The sequence below is a fragment of the Electrophorus electricus genome, chromosome 24 (assembly GCF_041902795.1).
Source record: "Electrophorus electricus isolate QZ-2024a chromosome 24, ASM4190279v1, whole genome shotgun sequence".
Lineage (NCBI taxonomy): Eukaryota > Metazoa > Chordata > Actinopteri > Gymnotiformes > Gymnotidae > Electrophorus > Electrophorus electricus.
In genome coordinates, this window is record NC_137520.1 from 13,463,864 (window position 1) to 13,482,711 (window position 18,848).

The following is an 18,848-nucleotide window of genomic DNA, read 5'->3' on the forward strand; positions in this document are numbered from 1 at the left end:
TGGCTGTGTGAAGCTCCAGGCAGCTTCTACACGTGACCCTGGAGGATGTTGCTTTTTCGTCGCCACTGCTGACTGTGCACTCTGGCAGTAGTCCCATGTGCTCTAGCTCCAAACTAGGGCATCTGCTGACAGCTGCTTGCATGCTTTGTGGCTATAAAACGCAGGATTTTAAATGTTCTCAGCAGTGCAGGAAACGTTGCACAGACGGCCTGGAAGCTAGGGTTCGCGACGCTCTGTAAACACACATCCCTTTCTTACGGACAACTCTGGGAATTGCACCTTCCAGATATGTGACAGTAGAAAGAATATGCTGACTGTTCCTCGCAGTGTGATGCTCATTTTGCAAAGGAAATGTAAAAGTCACAGTGGGTCTGAAGGGTGACACAGCTGGGTGACCATATGTATAAAAGTAAACCGAAGCAGCGTTTGATGTAAACACCGTGTCCTGTGCTCGGCCTGTGTTCGTCAGGCCTTCTGTTAGCAAAAGCTGCGCGGCACCTTGCCGGTTGTCAGATTCAGGGTCCCGCACCTGAGCCGTATGTTACACGGCCACTGGTGAACAGCTTGTGCCCCACACCCTCACACATGGTGCATCTTCACACAGAAGAGGGTGCACACCCTCTCGGGATAATGGGAAGATTCCCCAGAGAGCGTGCGCTCGACCCAGGGAGGAAGCAACGCGCGCTGGGTGCCAGGGCGGCTCTGCGTGCCAAGGTCACAGCCTGGCACTTGCTTGCCACCTCCGCTCTTCATGGAGGCTGTGTCTGAAAGCTCTACAAATAAAAGATTACACACATCATGTGCCTACAGCTATCCTGTGGTAATACTGTGCCTCAGAACGAGTTGATGCCTTGTAATTGTAAAGGTCTGGGACAAACTGAAAACATTACCGTATTTAGCAAACAAAAGTATTTTGAATATAGGGTTATGGACAGATAAATATAGGGTTAGGGACAGCAAAAAATTGTCACTGTAGAAGTGTTATTCCTGCATGATTTAAAGCGATGAAAGGCATGTTCTCCAGTCTGTCTCTGGGCTAAATGTGCCGAGTCATTAACTGCAGCTGCTTCGTATGCGTCTCGAGGACGCTGTTCTATAGGAAATCCATTAACACTGTCAGCTGCGATGAATGTGCACATTGGAGAAAGCAAACGGTCCGACAGGAATAACGGAGGTGCACTGGTCCCTCGTAACCACCGTCGCTCTCCCTAAACGGAGCTGTTTGCTTGCACTTCACTTTACTTACAGAATGGTGAGTGTGTAACATTGCACATCAACACCACTTATTCATTCTCACACACACACACAGTGTCACGTGCCACACAAGGCAAGCTTTATTACTGGAAAGACAAAAGGGAGACAAAATCATGTAAAAACGAAAAAGGGGTATGTAAACCAAAAAGTCTTCAATGTTGTATTCAAATAAATAGAACTGAATTATTTTACATCAATCACATTTTTGTCAGTCCACGACAAGAACAAATATTGACCTCATGATATGCTCGTTGATGCCTTACAAAGATTATAAAAGAACATACGTACACCTGGGCAACTGTAAGAGCACATGCTGAAGTGTAACTCGCCTCACTCGTATACAATGGCAGCATCACAGTGGAATGTCAGTAAGGAGAATACCGTCTCGTGTAAAAAATTGGCTGTGTGGATCAGGTCAGGAAAATAGACCATCAAAACATGAATCTCTGGGCAGGAAATTGGTAACACTGGTGTTTCTGCAGCAACAGGAACTGGTTTGTCACATTGGGGCGCTCCTTTTTTCACGGTCTCCAACCTCAAAGAGGCACAGACTTTCTTTACTCACACTGTTGCTAGGCGATGCTGTGGAATTCAGCGTGCGAACGAGGAACCGGTGCTCACAAAATCACCTGAAGCTGTAGATAACACTAGCTGAACAAGATGAGAAATATTGATTTCAGGTAAATAGAAATAAAGATAATGACAAAACAAACAAAGCACAATGGTTTAATAACAAAAGGAAAAATAGCTTTCTTTAAACAGGACCAGCCTGTTCAGTTTTATCCCAGAAGTCTTTCTTCACACTTGAGACTCCCATAACAAAAGCAAGATGTGTCCCCACCAAACCGGTGTCTCAATTCAACCATTCTGCATGTTAAAATGCTCTCCTCTCACCTCAGGGACCTGGGAACAATCCCCCAGACATCAAGCTACGCTCATCCTCCTCCCAGTGAAACCAGAACACAGAGCCCATATGCCCGTGTGTCTGCAGACATGGTGTTAATTGGTTGCTGCTCCTAAATGGTTTATCTCCTAAATCCAACATTACTGTACGACACAAAACAACGTGACCAGTCACTCCTCAGCAACCTCGGCTATAAGGAGGACTTAGCGCAGTTACAATTCAAATGGCTGGTGTTTATACAGCAGTAACTGAGGCATGGTCTTGCACATCCACAAAGCAGGGATTTGTTTTATTGCCACTCTATATACTTTGTGTCATAAGCACTTCAATCTTTATTGCTTTGTGGTTAAAAGCAGATTTTAAGATTAGCACTTTGTACACTCACAAACAAACAAACAAACAAACAAACAAAAACCCCTAAAGAATTCAGTGGGAAAGAACCAACATTACAAGACATAGTGAACTGGCCATCACAGCGTTAGGCCAGGAGCTTAGACCACAGCTAGTAGGCTAAGCAAACCTGCACCCAGGAGAGAACTCTGTTGGTGGCAACTAGAATGCTACATCAGGATTCTGAAAAAGACGTTTATAAAACCACTTGAAAGGAATTCAGGTCACAGGGTGAACAAGATCTGATTAGAGCAGATCAAAACGCTATCTGATGCTGCATGATCTTTGTTTATTTAACAAATGCTATCGACATGATGCTACAACAGCTTTCTGGAGCTTTAATTCTAAAGAACTTAAAAAGTAGCTGATGAAGCCCAGTTCAGCGTTACGCTAGCTGCTGTGGCGTCCTCTCAGAGCCTGGGGCGGGCACACGCGGCACGCTGGAGGCCCCTGCTCTGACGGTCCGCTAGCTACACCCCCCACTCCGCTTTCCCTCGGACGGTTATTGCCTCTTTAAAAACAGAAGCACGGACCTGTGTTGTTTTTTTAAATCAGAAGACAGAGCATAGGAAGTCTTTGGTAGCCTAATGTATTCACTGTCCTTAAACTGGTGCTCTATTAACACCACCCCCTTCCCCACACCTTTTTCAGGTATTTACAATGTTCACCCATCTTAATGTTAAGCTATAGGAGAACACCTAACACAGCAGGCAGTGTGAACTAGATCCTACAGTATCCAGCCTGCACAGCAGCCGAATCCGTCATCATTACAATGCCACACAGGCTAATAACCGTCCTTGAACATCACTATACGAGCTGGGTCTTACACAGCTTCCCACAGCTCCACCCACAGGGGGCGTGTCCGCCCAACCACATGCTTTAGTGCATATTCAGTACACATTTCCAAAAACGTTGGGTGTGTGTGACACTGTTAAGCCAATAACACACCGATAAGTTTGGAAGCTGTTTGTCACATCACTGAAGCCCGTTTTTAGAACAATGCTTCCATATCTACTAAGTTGAATCACTGTCTACCTTATGTGTCACACGAACACGGAGGCCAAAGAATAACTCTCAGCACAGCAAAAAATGAAAAAAGAGAAAAAAAAAAGACGACAGCTGATAAGCAAACGTTAGTTGGGAAAAGCGAGATAGAATGCTGGGTAAAGATGGCTATGCATTGTCATAGTCAGGGCGAGGCGAACAGCACGGTGTCCGCTTGCTCTGAGTGCGTTTCTTCAGGGGGGGGGGGGGGGGGGGGGAGATGAGGAAGGATTCCACAACGAAGCCTTCTGTGATGAGGATGTCGGATCCCAACAGTACCCCGACCCCAGACACAAGCGCAGAGGAAGGAGAAGCCTGCAGGGTGGACCGTGCCAACGGGACTCCTCCAGCTCACATCAGCGAGCAGCTCTTGGCTTTGTCCTTCTTAAAGGTGGAGGAGAGCAGCTCAGAGCGGCTGGGCAGGTGGAGAAGTCTCTTGGAGACACGCCGAGTGGGGCTGGGCTTGCCCAGAGGCTGGAGCTTGTTAACGCAGGCCAGCGCGGCCGTGCGGAACACGCTATGGATGCTCTTCTCTGAAGTGAACGCAGAGCATTCTAGATAGGTTTCGGCCCCGAGCTGCTTGGCCATGGCCGAACCCTGGAACGGAAGCAGGAGACGAGACAAGCTTACACCCCTGTACTTCAGTCGTAAGCAGAGGGGAAATCCAGTTGATCCAAGTATTATTTGCACGCCTAGTCTTTATCCTTCATTAACTAAACAGGACTCTGCAGGTTTTTGCTACAACTCTGCAGAGAAATACCTCTTCTAGCACTAAAATCTCAAACCAAGAAAAAAAATCCTAATTAGTGAAATCAGGTGCCACACTCCTGGGTGGGACCAAATATCTTTAGACATCAGGCCCATCAACTACACAGCCATGAACTAAGTGAAGAAAAGGCATCAGTGAAGTGTACGATGAAACGCGGATTCGTTTATTCGATTCATTTATAAAAAAGTGAGCGCTAAGCATAAACTAGGCACGCCTACCTGCTCTTGGGTAATGGGCGTTTGTTTCTGATTGGACAGTTCCATCAGTGTACAGACGTCTGTGCGCAGGTCTGCCTTGCAGCCGATCAGCAGAATGCGGGTGTTGGGGCAGAAGTCTGTGATCTCAGTCCTCCACTGCACAGAGAGAGACAGAGGAACACATGCATCAGATACTCCACAGGACTTAATACACAAACAGTGTTGACATCATTTTAATTCCTCAAAGCTAAGGACTTCTGCCAAGTGCTAATTAGAGGCATAAAACAATATTACTACATGACATTGCTGCCAAAGTGTAGTTATCTCCTCATAAGTGGGAACGTCTTTCAGAATTACCAACATGCTACAGATCTTTACTGTTAAAAGATTTGTGACCACAAGACAGTCAACCCATAAAGGACACTAAGGGGTCTGGGGGCCTCAGTGAGGAGACATTTCAGCACCTTTTTCAAGCCGTTCTCCACGGTCTCCGGACGGCTGACGTCGAAGCACAGGAGCACCGCATCCGAGTCGCTGTAGCAGAGAGGTCGCACGTTGTCGTAGTAGGGGGACCCTGAAACGATGCCCAGGAGAACTCACGTGAAGGAAGGTGGAGTAGCAAGAAGCCTGCAGGAGCAGACAGAGCCAAGCGCCTCCCCTGCCCACACAGGTCCCTCTTCCTCCCTTTGCACCACTGGCATTTCAGAAAAGAAATCGATCCAGTTGTTCCTAATCCATCTCCCTCTTTCTCTAGAAATCGGCTTCTCTTCCTGTGGATTATGCACATGGGACCTCAGGGCTGGGGCCCTCCCACACACAAAAAGAATCCTTCAAGCAACCCACCCACTGCTCCGTGCTAGCCCCCCCACCATCCACAAGCAAAAAAAAAAAAAAAAAAAAAAAAAAAACTCTGGTCCCCCTGTTTCCACAGCAACGGCCTTGGAATCTACCATCTGCAGAGCGTCTTCCTCCTAACCCTCTATAAAGGCATCCCCTAAGAACCAATCATTAGCCACAGTGATATGCCCACCCACTTAGCACTGAAGAAACGCAGCTGGATCGAATGACAGACACAGCCAAACATCTCTCTCCTTTGTTTGTCGGCACCTTGAGTGTGAAATAAGATCAAAGACAAAAGTAAAGTCTCCCGAGAATTTGTCTCTAGTACAACGGCAGCGAGAAACAGAAGAACTCTCTGAGTTTACTCAGTCACTACAGTAGTTGGCACAGTATACGAGTAAAGTGCTCAGACTAATCTGGAGAAGAGGTTTAAAAAGATTAATTCACTGTCTTAGACTCCATATCTGTTACCCTTTTCATTTGCAATGAAATAATACATGTTACTAGTGTGTGGAACTGTAGATCTGGGCAACGCTGCACCTTGCAGAACTTCAACACTGATCAGCAGCATGGTTACGAAGAAGATAGCAACATTACAAAAGAAATATCTTTGTGGTTCTAAACCATGCTTCACTCTTTGCTATATAGTTTATATAGCTTTTCTCCACGGTGTCGTAGTTAAGGAGCACCGTGCAGAGCACAGCTGGCATGGTACTGGCAATGCCAGTCAGTCGAGTGGCGAGTTTGTCTCCAGTAGCTGCTGAATCAGAGCGAGAACGTGGCCGGCCAGCTCTCGCTGACAAGTCACGGACACGCAGACTTGGCCGTGAGGATGCATTCAATCGCCCCCCCAGTCTAAACACGGTGATCGATGGACAAGCACACAGGGGCATCGAGGAGCCAGTTTCCATTCAATCTGACAAATTTCAGTTCTGAGAAGCCCTAGTTAGGGGAACGAGAAGGACGACTACACCAAGGCCACAGCTGACTACCTTAGAGTGGCACAGACTCCTTCAGAGGTGGAGGGATATGAACAGAACACGGGGTAGGAGCAGGAGACTCCGAGCTCCGCCCTCCACCTCCAGCCGCGTGGGCCAGCAGGGGGCGCTCAGCCTGGCCCGGACGCTGCTCTTACAGCGTCCATCTAACAGGCCGAGGGTTTGGGAAGCTCAAGGAAACACAAGCAGGGGAAAAGTATCGTCAGCGGCTGAAACATGTTTCTGAGGCGACGCCATGGCAATGGTGGGCGGGACAGGTGGAAGGGAGGACAGGCAAGCCCATGTGGCTGATGACTGTGCGGGACTTCTCGTAGCACGCAGGAAGAAAACCTGGCGAAGAACGTGGAGCACTGTAGCGTGATGCCGGGCCACAGCTTAACGGCACTGCACCCCGTCGGCTTAACGGGGGGGTTATTCAGGCTAACGAGCGCAGACCTGGTGAGGACCCCACTATGCTAATGACAAAGGCGCCGATCATTACACGGTAGCAGAAGATATGGGTCTGAGTTCAGTAGATTGTGGAGAGTTCGTGTCACATGTCACAGGACACACATGCTTTATCCCGTAAGGTAACTGCAGAACCTCACGCTGGTCTTAATATGAGTTTACTGCTACTTCTTTTGTCAACTTCTAACCAAAAGAAAATAAATGTTAATTTTCTAACCAGAGAATATTTGGAGATTCTGATTGCACATTAAATCACAGGTTCAGAAGATGCCCGAGTCAGACGCACAGACAACGGTAAGTACTGCGATCTCTGGGAATGAATGAGCCCTGCTGAGCTCACATGGAGGCCGGAGAATAGAAGGCCAGGCAGGCCAGCAGTCACAAGGCAGCTGGGAAAGAACAAACCAGCTCAATGGGAACAAGACGCAACACATTCCCTCACACCACCCCCAGCCCAACACACTCCCTGCACACACCAGCATGCTGCACGGCCAAGATTCCCTCGCAGCCCCATGGGAACTGAGGAAAGAATGCCCCCTCTTGCTGTGAAGGGGCTAGCCGTGACCTTTTGGGGACTCCCCACCCCAGGGGTCATCTGAGAGCCGGTCATGATCTCCTGCCTCCCAGCCCGTCATCGTGTCTGTTAGAGAAGTGCTCATTAATTCACTCGCTGGCCTGATGTGCTAATGCTCCGTCACACCTCTGCTCCTCATCATTCACCATCCTCGCACGCCAGCTGACACCCAGCTCAGATCTGCAGAAGTGCATTTCCATTAACATAACAGGGGCAGGTCGGTCTCTAGTGCTGCACCGTGAGAGACCCGCGGGCTCCATATTAGGACCACAGTGGGCTGCCGTCCTGCAGCTCTGTGGCACATCCAGTTGGCTGCTCTGATTTGAGGAAAGTAAATTCATTTGGAAGCCCAGTGATGAGGTCAGTCCAGTCTAACACGGCGGTCCGTGCAGACACAATCTGAGCAGCATCAGTCCGGGCACCGCCAACATACAGGCCCACTTTGGGTGTTGTGTGTTACTGCCTCTGCGTGCTGTCCATTTGTGTGTCTCTGGACACATATCTCACTGCCCTGCACACACACAGCATTTAGTCTGGAGGCAATACCCTCAGCCCTGTTAGAGTTCTTTCCCAAACACTTTTTGATGTTGCTCGTCCTGTGATCCCAAAAAGTCTGAAATGCAGACGTTTTTAGACGTATAAATCTTTCACTTTCTCCTTAATGCACAATAATTGGGAGCCTAATATATTTTAATAAATAGTTTTTAAGAAAACACAACTGTGGTGCTTGGAAAACAAGACCAAAGCTACATATAGCCAATCATCACTGTCATATGATCAATCAGTATAAAATAAACAGGAAACCTCAAATGTTTGTGTTGCTCTATTCCATCAGTAAATAACTCTAAAACACAGTATGTTTTCTGTGTTGTATCTGCCGTTTGTGAATCCTGACTCATATTTCTCACTCTTTTACTACGTATTGTTCACATCAGCTGTAATAAAGCTATTCAGTAGGTACTGAATGCCAGACGTTTCAGTACGCCGGGAGCAGACGAGGCTGAAGACGAGTTAAAATCAAAAGACTCCTGCTCCAGTTGTACTCCCTCAGGCTGCAGGAGTGGCAGAAAGCTGTCTGAGCACCTGCTCCGGGCTCTTGTCCGTCCCAGACTCCACGCTCCACCCCTCCAATCAGATCGTGGGGCGCCAGACGAGACGCGAGCGGCCCCGGTCTCACGCACCAGGGGAGGGGACCTCACATTCCAGCACATGGGATGTGGACAGCAGAATCGCAGTAACGGCCCGCACAACCCACTGCAATCAGGTGAACAGGCTACAGTAGGAAGCCCTGGGACAGCCAAACAGCCTCCGTGCCATGCGCTCGCTCGGCTCCACAGAGCACAGACATTCCGTGGCGCGAGACCACGCTCTTGTGTTGTCTCTGTTTTGCTGAAGGGACATCAGCAGTGGCGTTTATTCATGATCATTGTTTATTTATGCATGAGCTTGCTGAAAACGTGTTGCATTTCTCCCCGATACTCTGAGCATCGACCCACATGGCTCCACAGCACCCAAGTGTTACTCTCTCATTTAGCCTGAGCAGACCAGTTGGCGCAGTTTACCTAATCAAATCAACAGAGCTGGGTGGGGTGGGGGCCTATTTACATACAGTAGAGCAGCAGCTCGGGTCTGGAGCAGCATGGGTAATACACGTATAATGAACAAGAATAATGCTTGAAACTCTCGGTCGTAGTGGGAAAGACGGATGAGTGACAGATGTAATTTATTTGCTGCTGGTGGCTAGAATACCGGTCATGAAATCTACTGGATATCCGGACATATATGCTGAATAGTAAACAGGAGTCATTAACCGAGCAGACGAATGTGCAGAAAAGCAGAAATGTAGCAAACCTAAGAGATGTGCACAACACTGGATAAGGCAGTTAGTGTAGAAACACACCCAAAGAGCCTCACTGAAGTTAAAACTGGTGTCCACACATCTGCATTCACACCACGGCTTACTAGACCAATTCCTGAGCGGATAACATACCACATACCAGACGAGGGACATACCACAATACCACACTTATTTCAGCCCTGAGGCAAATGCTCATTTATACACTTCAACATAAAAACCCACTTGTTAATAGCAAGACATCGCAAGCTTATCAAACCATCACCTCTCTAATGTGATTGTATTTGCAGCCTCGGCTGTGCACGCGTGCACTATGGCTGCTCTGTACTTGGGCTGCAAGATGAACAGATGAACTGGGACTGTGAGGACCCTCCACAATTAGCGCCAGGACGGCAAATCGACAGAAACATCACGCAGCGCCCGGCACCGACCGGCATGACAGCCCCGTGAGGCACGACACCCGCGGTCAGTCATCTCAGCGCTCAGCCCCACCGGGTTATCGGCGATGACGTATTACCTGATGTGTCCCACAAACTCAGTTCCACGCGCTGGTCATCGAGCTCGAGACATGCGGTGTAGTTCTCGAACACGGTGGGTACGTACGTCTGTGGAACAGATCAAAGCCCTGTCAGCGCAGCCCAGAGCGCGCGGCGCACGCTGCGCACAGCTATGCACATACAAATGCAAACGATGCGTCCTGCAAGTCAAGATTTTAAACACATTCTTAGAACAAGTATATGTTCAAAAGAAATGCTTTTAAAAATTCGCTCCAAAATTATGGATTTCTTGCTAGGACACTGAATTGGTCAGCACAGACATGTGGATGTAAAATATACTAGACTTTCTGTTAAAACAGCAGCACTGCTTTTCATTCTTAACCTAATGGTTGTAGGTTAGGCGCATACGTACAAGAAGTCCTTATACTAGCCAGCAAGCGGAATTCATTAATTAGACAAAAGTCTGTCCGTCACGCTTTTATTACGTTAACTCGGGAAATGCGTATTAGGGGACAAATAACACATAACTACTCTCCAAAATAAAATCTGTTGATACGAGAAATAGCCACTGACCTCCGGATAGCAATCCTTCGCCAAGACCTGCAGCATAGCCGTTTTTCCGCATTGTACATCCCCGACAAGAACCAGTTTACATCTGACCACCAGTGGCTGTGCATTTCTCCTCTCCTTCATGGTCACTGGCGTGAGTTTCGGAACAACAGCAACACAAAACGCAGATTCCAGCAGGTAAGCCGCAGAAGCAAAGTGCGCCACGGCCGCGTGCGGTGCGGATGGATCAGGGACTGCGGCGTTTTACACGTGCAGAGGCAACCTATGGGCTCGCGCCGCCCTCCCTGCCGGCTCACGTTCGGTCTGCTGCCACCAAATCTATTTAACCTACTCAGAAACTTTTGAATTTCTGCTATCAGATTTTAAAGAATGTAATAAAATTTATTTTACTGATCTAACTGATTATGTTTGGATCGAAGTATTATCTTGAAAATTTTGTTTCATGATTTATTAATACAGATTCAGTTCACGTATCTAGTCATTTCTGTTATTCATAGTATTCATCAAAACGTTATTCACTGTATTCATAAACAAAAAATTTTTAATATTAACTTTTACATTTATACTGTCACTGGGTCTCTCTGGTTTGTAGGAATTTCATTTGTGGACTTTTAGAACTTTTAGATTCGGTTGGGTTACTCAGCGGAACTGAACAAACACGTATTGTTTGGCCGCACAATACGCAAAAGATGAAAGCAACGAATTCCATGTTTAACTGGACGAAAAATACGAGCAAGAGAATCAATACGAAGACTGTATCTTCATACTACTGCATACTGTCGCCTGGAAATCGATCAAACCGATAAAAATCAGCAATATCCAAAATTCGCGTGAGTGGTCATATTTGCTGTCTATCACAACAACCTCAGATTAATTGTTTTTACTATTTCCCTTTTCAGAAGGTCCAGAACTTTCTATTTTGAACGTTGAACAAACAAATAAGGAACCAATCAGAAACTCCCCGATGTCCACGTGGGAGACTGCACGTTTTTCTGATTTAATTACATTTTCCATTCCACTTCCTGTAATGTCATGTCCTGTCATGCACCATCCACATCATTCTTTAGCATCTTTCAGTTTGACAGAGCAAACTGTCTTATTCGTGGGTCCGTCGGCCTTGAGTTTGTATAGTAAAGGATGGGACTAGCATGCGTCACTAACTGGAATAGACAATTAATGAACTTTGACCCTGCCTGTCTTAGTGTTAGGCGCACTGTTACTCTCAGGTGTGAACTCCTTAATGCACTGGCCCACTGTAGCTGTCTAGACAAGAGCCACCCCTAAAAACACTCCCCAGATGAATTAACTCAGATAACTTGTATTATGTGACTTTATATTAACCCTTACAGTGTCATTTGAACCCTGTCAGTTTGAATGAAGTCCTACAGATAAATGTGAGCCAAGTCTTGTTCATTCTCACAGAGCACCCAGTTCCACTCTACGGCGTGCCACAGTACCATGGAGCTCAGGCCGACATGCCCTTTGACACTTCCAAGGTTATCGTTGTATGTTAAACGCAGCTGGGACACTGCACCCCTCCTCCATTCACTTAAGCTATCACTCCCCTAACTGCATTAGTAGGTTGTGTCTGAATGCACTCCAGATTAGTCACCTCTTGATAGTGAAAGATAACAGAAGCTACAGACCAAACGCGAATGAGGGCAGAGGGAAAATAGGATTGCTTCCCTTATCAAAATGATCTGAAACCTCCCATTTGTTTTAGAGCCAGTTCCCCCAGTACTGGCCTTGCCACTTCTTCCATTTAAAGCCGTAACGGTGTCGTCAATAAGCTGATGAACTGAATCAGGTGACTAAATGAGGTACTCGGCGGAGATCGGAAATGTAATTCTAGTTTGCAGTTGAAATTCTGTTGCCTGTTAGGTGTTGTGGGAGTGGAGAACATAGCTTAGAGCCTCAAATGGAGGGAAAAGTAATTGCAGATGCATCTTGGGTGTGAGCGTAGCAGAGGCATGTGCTGCCTGTGAGGTGAGGAAGCCCCAGCCCCACCCTGCTGTCCTGCTCTCAGGTGGAAATCACCCTGCTGTCCTGCTCTCAGGTGGAAATCACCCTGCTGTCCTGCTCTCAGGTGGAAATCACCCTGCTGTCCTGCGCTCAGGTGGAAATCACCCTGCTGTCCTGCTCTCAGGTGGAAATCACCCTGCTGTCCTGCTCTCAGGTGGAAATCACCCTGCTGTCCTGCGCTCAGGTGGAAATCACCCTGCTGTCCTGCGCTCAGGTGGAAATCACCCTGCTGTCCTGCGCTCAGGTGGAAATCACCCTGCTGTCCTGCGCTCAGGTGGAAATCACCCTGCTGTCCTGCGCTCAGGTGGAAATCACCCTGCTGTCCTGCTCTGTTTGCCACGGAGCCGGTGGTGTCCTAGCGAGGAGTGCTTTCAACAGATAATAGGTTTTGCTGTAGCATACCGTATCAACTATAAAAGACAGAGAAATAGTGAAAGAGAGAAAATGAGAGAGAGAGAGAGAAATCCCACCAGTATCTCCTGACCTAGCTGCAACCTCCCCCGTTCAGCCACAGAGCCATACGGGGGAGCTAACTAATTAGCATGTGTTAATGAGGTAGCATGCAAGCATGGCACATTCTGTAAAGCAAGTGTGGCGGTATGAGGTGCCTCAGCTCCAGTTTTGTAAACAGAACTGCAAAAAAGGTGAGCATACCGTGGCACGAAACGTCTACGGTTCGGTTCATGGTAGAACTGGAAAAGAAATTGTGCTGTTTGTAGTCCTGTGGAACTCTTGCGTGTTTTAGCATTCAACATAAATAATTTTCAGAAAGATAAACTGGTAAGGTCTTAAATGCTTTTTCTCTCCACACGTGTTATTCACCCATGAGCATGAAACTAGAGCGCATCTCTTCCACGCACATGACCTTTGTGGGGCTTCTTTAAAGGAACTCTGGAGGGAGCAACACGAGCACTAACCTAGTCGAACACCGCCCTCTAGCGGAAGCACGGAGAATAGACACGTTTGGATTTCTCCATGGGTTCAGAATAACCTACAACAGTAATATTAAGATAACAATCGTTTCACTTTTAAATAACCTCCAAGGAAAGAAAAGTAATGGATTAGAAAGAAAAGTAATGGATTAGAAAGAAGAGTTAAATAAACCAGTGGAATATTTACCGTATTGTAATTCTTTATTGTTTTTTTCTCTTCCACAACAGAGAATTGTTCCATACAGCATAGGATGTTGGGTAGTGTAGTATTTTGTTGAAAATCTGTTCCATTTATTTTCTTTAAATACCAAGTAAATGCCAATTATTTCTGACATTACATAAACTATCAGAAGAGGATTATACACACTTACATAGTGCATTATTGCATTATAAAGCAGAAGTTTAAAAACAACCAGACAAACAAAGAAAAAAACATGTGCAATCGTACTGATTTTCACCAGCTCATTAGAGGAGATTATTTGATAGTCTAAACCTTTGATGCTTTCTGCTTATATTTATATTGCATACAGAATTTAGTTGTGTCACATGGCCAAATCAACCAGTAAATAAAATTAACATTGACATTACAAACATACTTTATGCCCCAAAAGACATTGTTTTTTTTTTTTGTATGTGTTCAGTAGAAATAAGCCAGTATGAACAGTAGAGCATCTCTGAGCAGGAAGATATTCACTAGCTTGGCTTGTTGCTCAACTGCCTTTTCAAAACAACTCCTCACGCCTCTCTATGTAACCTCAAAAGCACCAGCTGCAGTAGATTCTGTATGGTCCCATACAACTTTAGTGCCAAACAGACAAATAACCCCGGTAAATATGCACAGTACACGCAAGGAAGGTGGTTATTTGCAACTTTGTTTTGATGTGCTTTTAAGCGTTAATACGTATACAAGCAGTTTGTAATGAGCCCACTGTGATGATCCTGGCAAGAAAGTTTCACTCACATGGGGCTCAGAGTAACTCCTCAAAGGCCTACGCTAACTGCAGATATGGCTGGCATGCATGTAGGTGATTTATTATACAGGATGGTTTCATATGCATGTATGCGGTGGGTTATGTTAGTGGGAGATCAGATGATTGTCTTGCAAGTAAGATACACTTCATCCTGTGAGGTGTCTCTTAAATACATTCATGTCACTGTGCCATTCATGAACTTTGTGTGCAAACAGCAGGCAGGAATTCATGAACAACAGTATCAGATATGTGAGTGAAACTCTTAAATATCATGCAATACAGAAAAGCAGAATTTTCCTTCCTATATTGACACTCTCAGAATCCATTAAATAAATAAAAAGTAATTTCAATTGCATAAATTGCATATGCAGCTGCATAAACCAAACATTACCAAATATCAGGACAGGGATATCTTCTTTCTGTGGTTTAATTCAAACCCAGCGCGTTTACTACGGTTGGCGGTGTCTTGAATAGCCCAGGGCAAAATGAAGCTGTAAGGATTTGTAAAGCAGAGACATTGGGAAGGTGCACTGACACATCAACTCAGTGTCACCTATTTACACGTAAAACCGCAGCTATAACGATCAACCGCTAAGTGTCGCTGCAGTCTCGGAAAACTTTTCATAGTACCACATCAGAGACTGCAATATTTCAGAGGTGACAAGACTACTCCAGAAGATCCACTTAAAACACATTTATCTACCCTCCCGTTTCATCTCTTATTAATCTCACTGTCCTGCAATGTTGGTGTAAAAGAAAGCAAAATAGTTACTGATACAAATAAGGACTGTTTTAAAGAATAAAAAAAAAAAACAAGCAAAAACTGAAAGAATGAGAATAACGAGAGTTAGAAAAAAAAGGAGTGGGAGCATGTCAGAGGATGAAAGGATGAGATATGACACATCTTTCACTCCCTTCACTGAGTCTCTCTAAGCCCATCTACTTAAAATAGCTTCAGATATCAGATATGAAAGGTACGATTTATGAATCCAGCATGGCCACGTTACTGACCATAAGTGAGATGTAAACTCTCATCCTTCTCCAAAACGAGGCCACACTTAAATGACCCTGGGAGCGTGCAGATGTTCCACTCCTGATCAGCTGATGCCTTATCGCTTTAGCCCTCTGTGTGTGATATGTGTGGACTGACGTTAGTGAGGAGACGCTTATTTCAGGCAGTTTGGGCAGATAGCGGAATGACTGAGAGGTGTGAAGAGCAGCTGTGATAAGCAGAGGTGAGGAGCCCAGCAGGAGCACGCAGGAGGTGGTGATGGGGTTGAGTGCAGGAGGTGGTGGTGATGGGGTTGAGTGGAGCAGGGTGGCAGTAGGGTGTGAGGGTGTGACCTGTCTCTGTGGGAGGGCTCGGAGCTCAGTGCCAACCTCACCCCAGAGAGCAGTGCCTGGTTGGCAGGGTCTGGCTGAGGAGCTGGGCTGCCTGGATCAGGTGTGGGGCTGTGTGTGCTTTAAATATGTGACACCATAATGGGGTGGGTGTGTGTGTGTGTGTGTGTATTGCGCTTCAGAGGAGCAGTCCTGAGATGTGGTGACTGGCACATGTGGCTGTGCTGGGTGGGCTTCAAGCTTCCCTCTTCTGTGTGCCCAGGGTGGTGGAGTTGCATATTCTTCCTCACATACCCACATCTCTTCCTCTTCCTCTGTCCCTCCTCCTCCTCCACCTCAGAGGGCAGCTGCTCAGCGCCCGTTTCCATGGATGCACAGAGAGTGGCTAGCCTCTGAGAGATGGACTGAGAGGGGACTTCTAGATCATTCCACTCTACTCTGCTCTGAGCTGAGAACCAAGTAAAGGCATTATGTGTTCAGGCCTTCCAGGTCACGCTACACAGTGTTTTGCTCAGTTTTAGATCGTTTGGTAATAGTTGATTATATGGAGATAAAATAAGTACAATAGAGTACTTACTCAGAATTGTGGTCGCACTCATTCAATTAATTCTTGAGTCTCAGAGAACTGGGAACAAACAGTAAAAAGAAAGATCATTAGATGGCATGAGTGTGTGGAGTTGCAACATACTGTTGGAGAGCAGCGTTTCCGAGCATGCTCACCTGTTGGCTGGAGTTGCCTGAGGGTGGGGTCGCTATGTTTTGCTCCAGTCGGGGGTTCATGGGGGCTGAACCCGGCAGGTGAGTGGCACGCCAGTAGATGTCCAGGTACTCAGCCAAGTGTTCACACGCGTCCTCCAGCTGGTTCTCATCCAGGATGATGTCGAACATTTCCTGGAGCAGGAGGAAATGGGAATGAGGTCAAAGGTGTCCAGGCCTGAAACAGAGGCGTGTACAGACAACGTCTCACCACTGGACACTGGGCAAGTCTGTCCCCTGCCATCATCTGCACGTTCAGGTGCTTGCTCTGAGACTTTCCCCGGGACTTGATGAGTCTCTGAAGAACCTTACACAGGATATGATGGGGCACATTCAGAAGTCAGTGAGACTGCACTCCCAAGCGTGGATATGTAACTGCATTTCCTAAATCAGTAACATTTCACTGTAAACTTCCAGATTGTCCACACAAGAACAGGTCTTCAAGGACCCTAGTATAGTAGCTACTGTGTATGGTACAGGTCTGCTGTGTCTGACCGTAGCACCTGTGCCGTACCTTTGGTGAGGACACCTTCACGTAGACAATGATGGGGGCCAGGGACGTCTTCATCAGCTGTGCCGGGTGGTTGATGGTGTCTGCATCAAGCACCACTAACTGCAAAGACTTTGCCAACTCAAATATCCTCTCTATTTCACTCTGCACCTCCGCTAGAAAAATCCAAATCAAATTTAAAAACATGACAAGCATATAATCACTGGCAAAGGAAAACAAAATGAGAAGGTTAAGGAATAAGATTTGCATCAAAGAAAAGGTCATAACATTTAAAGCACAGAGATGATGGTGATGCAGTTGAATGTTGTCTCCATCGCCCTCTCACCTAGACTGGAGCGTGTGTTGGATCTCTCCATCAGTACTTTCTTATTGAGCACAGACCTCTTGGCTAGAGACAGATCCGCAGTGACTCTCGTTATGGAGATTCTGCCAGAAAACGGCAGAATATTCACCGGCCCGCCGAACCCTCACAATGCGCCTGAAAGGAGTCAATAAAAAAATCCAGCAACTACAACGGCAGGCTTCTGGACTTACCTTCCATCGAACCTGTGCTTCAGGAAGTCAAACAGAGCTTTCTGCATCATATCAGTCACCTGCAGAGGAGAGAGAGGGAGAGAGAGAGAGAGAGGTGGAGCCTTCCAGACAAACAGAAGGGACCTGCTGACGTCCCGACTGAGACACCTCTGCTGCTGAGCCGTGATGGAGATGAAGTCGCCGGAGCAGGCTCTGTGAGCAGGAAGGAGTAGAGGTAGAGATTTGCAGAAGAGCTGTGGGACACTCCAACGCAGTGTCTTCTGAGGTGCTTTCATTCCATCTCAGCCTGAAAAACGGACAGCTCCCGGAATAGAGGTGCAGGGCGTATGTGGCACCTCTGCAACTCCACACTGCAACTTCTCCCAGTTCTGTCCCACCCACTGTACCTCATAGCCTTTCAGGGAGGGTCCGACCAGCACCACGGGCCTCATGGACGGCACCACGTCGTACGGCGGTACATGTTCAGTCTGAAACACACACAGAGCCTCTTTGGTGCATTACAGCCTCCTGGAAAGCGGGAATCTTACTAACGTCCTCTAAGTTCTAATGATGAGCTGGGAGGCTCGCAGCTGTTGCCGTGGGGTGTGAGGAGCCGTCTGAGTGCACGGTGCTGAGGTACGTGGCCCACCTACCTGCTTCTGCTTCTGTTTAGCTTTTAGAAAGTAATAGAAAAATACTTTTAACACAGCAGACAAGTCAGGCAGATAATAACATACTTGGCTCACTTTTAGAACGTTCATTTGAAGGTACGTGGGTGCGACCATGAAGTAATTATGGGGGGGGGGGGTACTTGCGGCAGTATTGGGAGAAGGCTGTGGACTGATCCATTCTTACCTGAAGAGGGAGGCGTGGACCTCCAGCCACCTGACTGCGCACTGCCTCCTGTTCTCCTGTAGGACATCACGGTAAGAAAGTAAGATGTAGGAACAGCCATACAGGAGAAACATGAGCCAGTTCAACCTCTGGGCTACTCTGAGCCTGGGCTGATATATTCAACAAGGACACAGTGTCTCTCTTACGTAGCATGCAAGTAACTGCTGCTAATAGCAGCCCCTGGCAGCAAGTGAAATACGAGGGAGTTACAAGCCATGTCCATTAGGTAATTCAGATCTAACAAGTATGGGTGACAGCTTGGCTAATGAAACCGTTTCCCTTTAGCCATGCACTACTGCAAGGGGGGAAGGTTTGTACACATGACAGCCGGCCAGACCTCTGTGCAGCTTTGAGTTCCTGCTTCATGCGCATGGCCTCCAGTTTGACAGGGCTGGGGATGAAGGCGATGTCTGCCCCCTCCTTCACCAGACGCCCAATCCACCAGTCATTACTGTACTTCTGCACGGAGCAGAGAGGCCGCAGAGCGAGCCAGAAACACATCAGACACGCGAGATAACGGCACACCTGCTGTTTCATTCCACCCTGACGTCAGCAAGCAACAGCGAGAA

The 18,848-nt window shown here is 47.1% G+C and overlaps 2 protein-coding genes across 10 annotated transcripts in view; both read right to left on the minus strand.

Annotated features, from left to right (window-relative positions):
- Nucleotides 1-3,795: 3,795 nt before the first annotated feature.
- Nucleotides 3,796-10,588, minus strand: rnd1b (Rho family GTPase 1b). The gene is made up of 5 exons (XM_026996738.3): nucleotides 10,343-10,588; nucleotides 9,790-9,877; nucleotides 5,023-5,132; nucleotides 4,580-4,714; nucleotides 3,796-4,189 (listed from the first exon to the last, which is right to left on the minus strand). The coding sequence occupies exons 1-5, from the start codon at nucleotides 10,460-10,462 to the stop codon at nucleotides 3,944-3,946; spliced, it is 699 nt and encodes a 232-aa protein (XP_026852539.3). The 5' UTR covers nucleotides 10,463-10,588; the 3' UTR covers nucleotides 3,796-3,943.
- Nucleotides 10,589-13,473: 2,885 nt separating this feature from the next.
- cacnb3b (calcium channel, voltage-dependent, beta 3b) overlaps nucleotides 13,474-18,848 on the minus strand; it is a 22,186-nt gene continuing 16,811 nt past the window's right edge. For 8 of the 9 annotated variants that reach the window (XM_081707028.1, XM_035522611.2, XM_081707032.1 and 5 more), the window contains 11 exons: nucleotides 18,617-18,738; nucleotides 18,241-18,296; nucleotides 18,039-18,058; nucleotides 17,793-17,873; nucleotides 17,407-17,465; nucleotides 17,198-17,298; nucleotides 16,876-17,027; nucleotides 16,573-16,668; nucleotides 16,326-16,496; nucleotides 16,183-16,230; nucleotides 13,474-16,053 (listed from right to left, as the gene is read on the minus strand). In XM_081707028.1, coding sequence (XP_081563154.1) covers nucleotides 16,201-16,230; nucleotides 16,326-16,496; nucleotides 16,573-16,668; nucleotides 16,876-17,027; nucleotides 17,198-17,298; nucleotides 17,407-17,465; nucleotides 17,793-17,873; nucleotides 18,039-18,058; nucleotides 18,241-18,296; nucleotides 18,617-18,738 — 888 coding nt within the window. In that variant the 3' untranslated portion in view covers nucleotides 13,474-16,053; nucleotides 16,183-16,200. The remainder of the gene's footprint in view (nucleotides 16,054-16,182; nucleotides 16,231-16,325; nucleotides 16,497-16,572; nucleotides 16,669-16,875; nucleotides 17,028-17,197; nucleotides 17,299-17,406; nucleotides 17,466-17,792; nucleotides 17,874-18,038; nucleotides 18,059-18,240; nucleotides 18,297-18,616; nucleotides 18,739-18,848) is intronic. The other variant, XM_081707034.1, reaches the window with a different exon arrangement.

What these genes read in the sequence shown, in the direction of transcription:
- rnd1b (XM_026996738.3), bottom strand. Translation starts at nt 10,462, where the DNA reads ATGAAGGAGAGGAGAAATGCACAGCCACTGGTGGTCAGATGTAAACTG. An exon ending in GAGTTTGTGGGACACATCAG is followed by an intron (nt 5,133 to 9,789) that starts GTAATACGTCAT and finishes GCATCGTTTCAG; the next exon opens with GGTCCCCCTACTACGACAAC. An exon ending in TGGAGAACGGCTTGAAAAAG is followed by an intron (nt 4,715 to 5,022) that starts GTGCTGAAATGT and finishes CTCTCTGTGCAG; the next exon opens with TGGAGGACTGAGATCACAGA.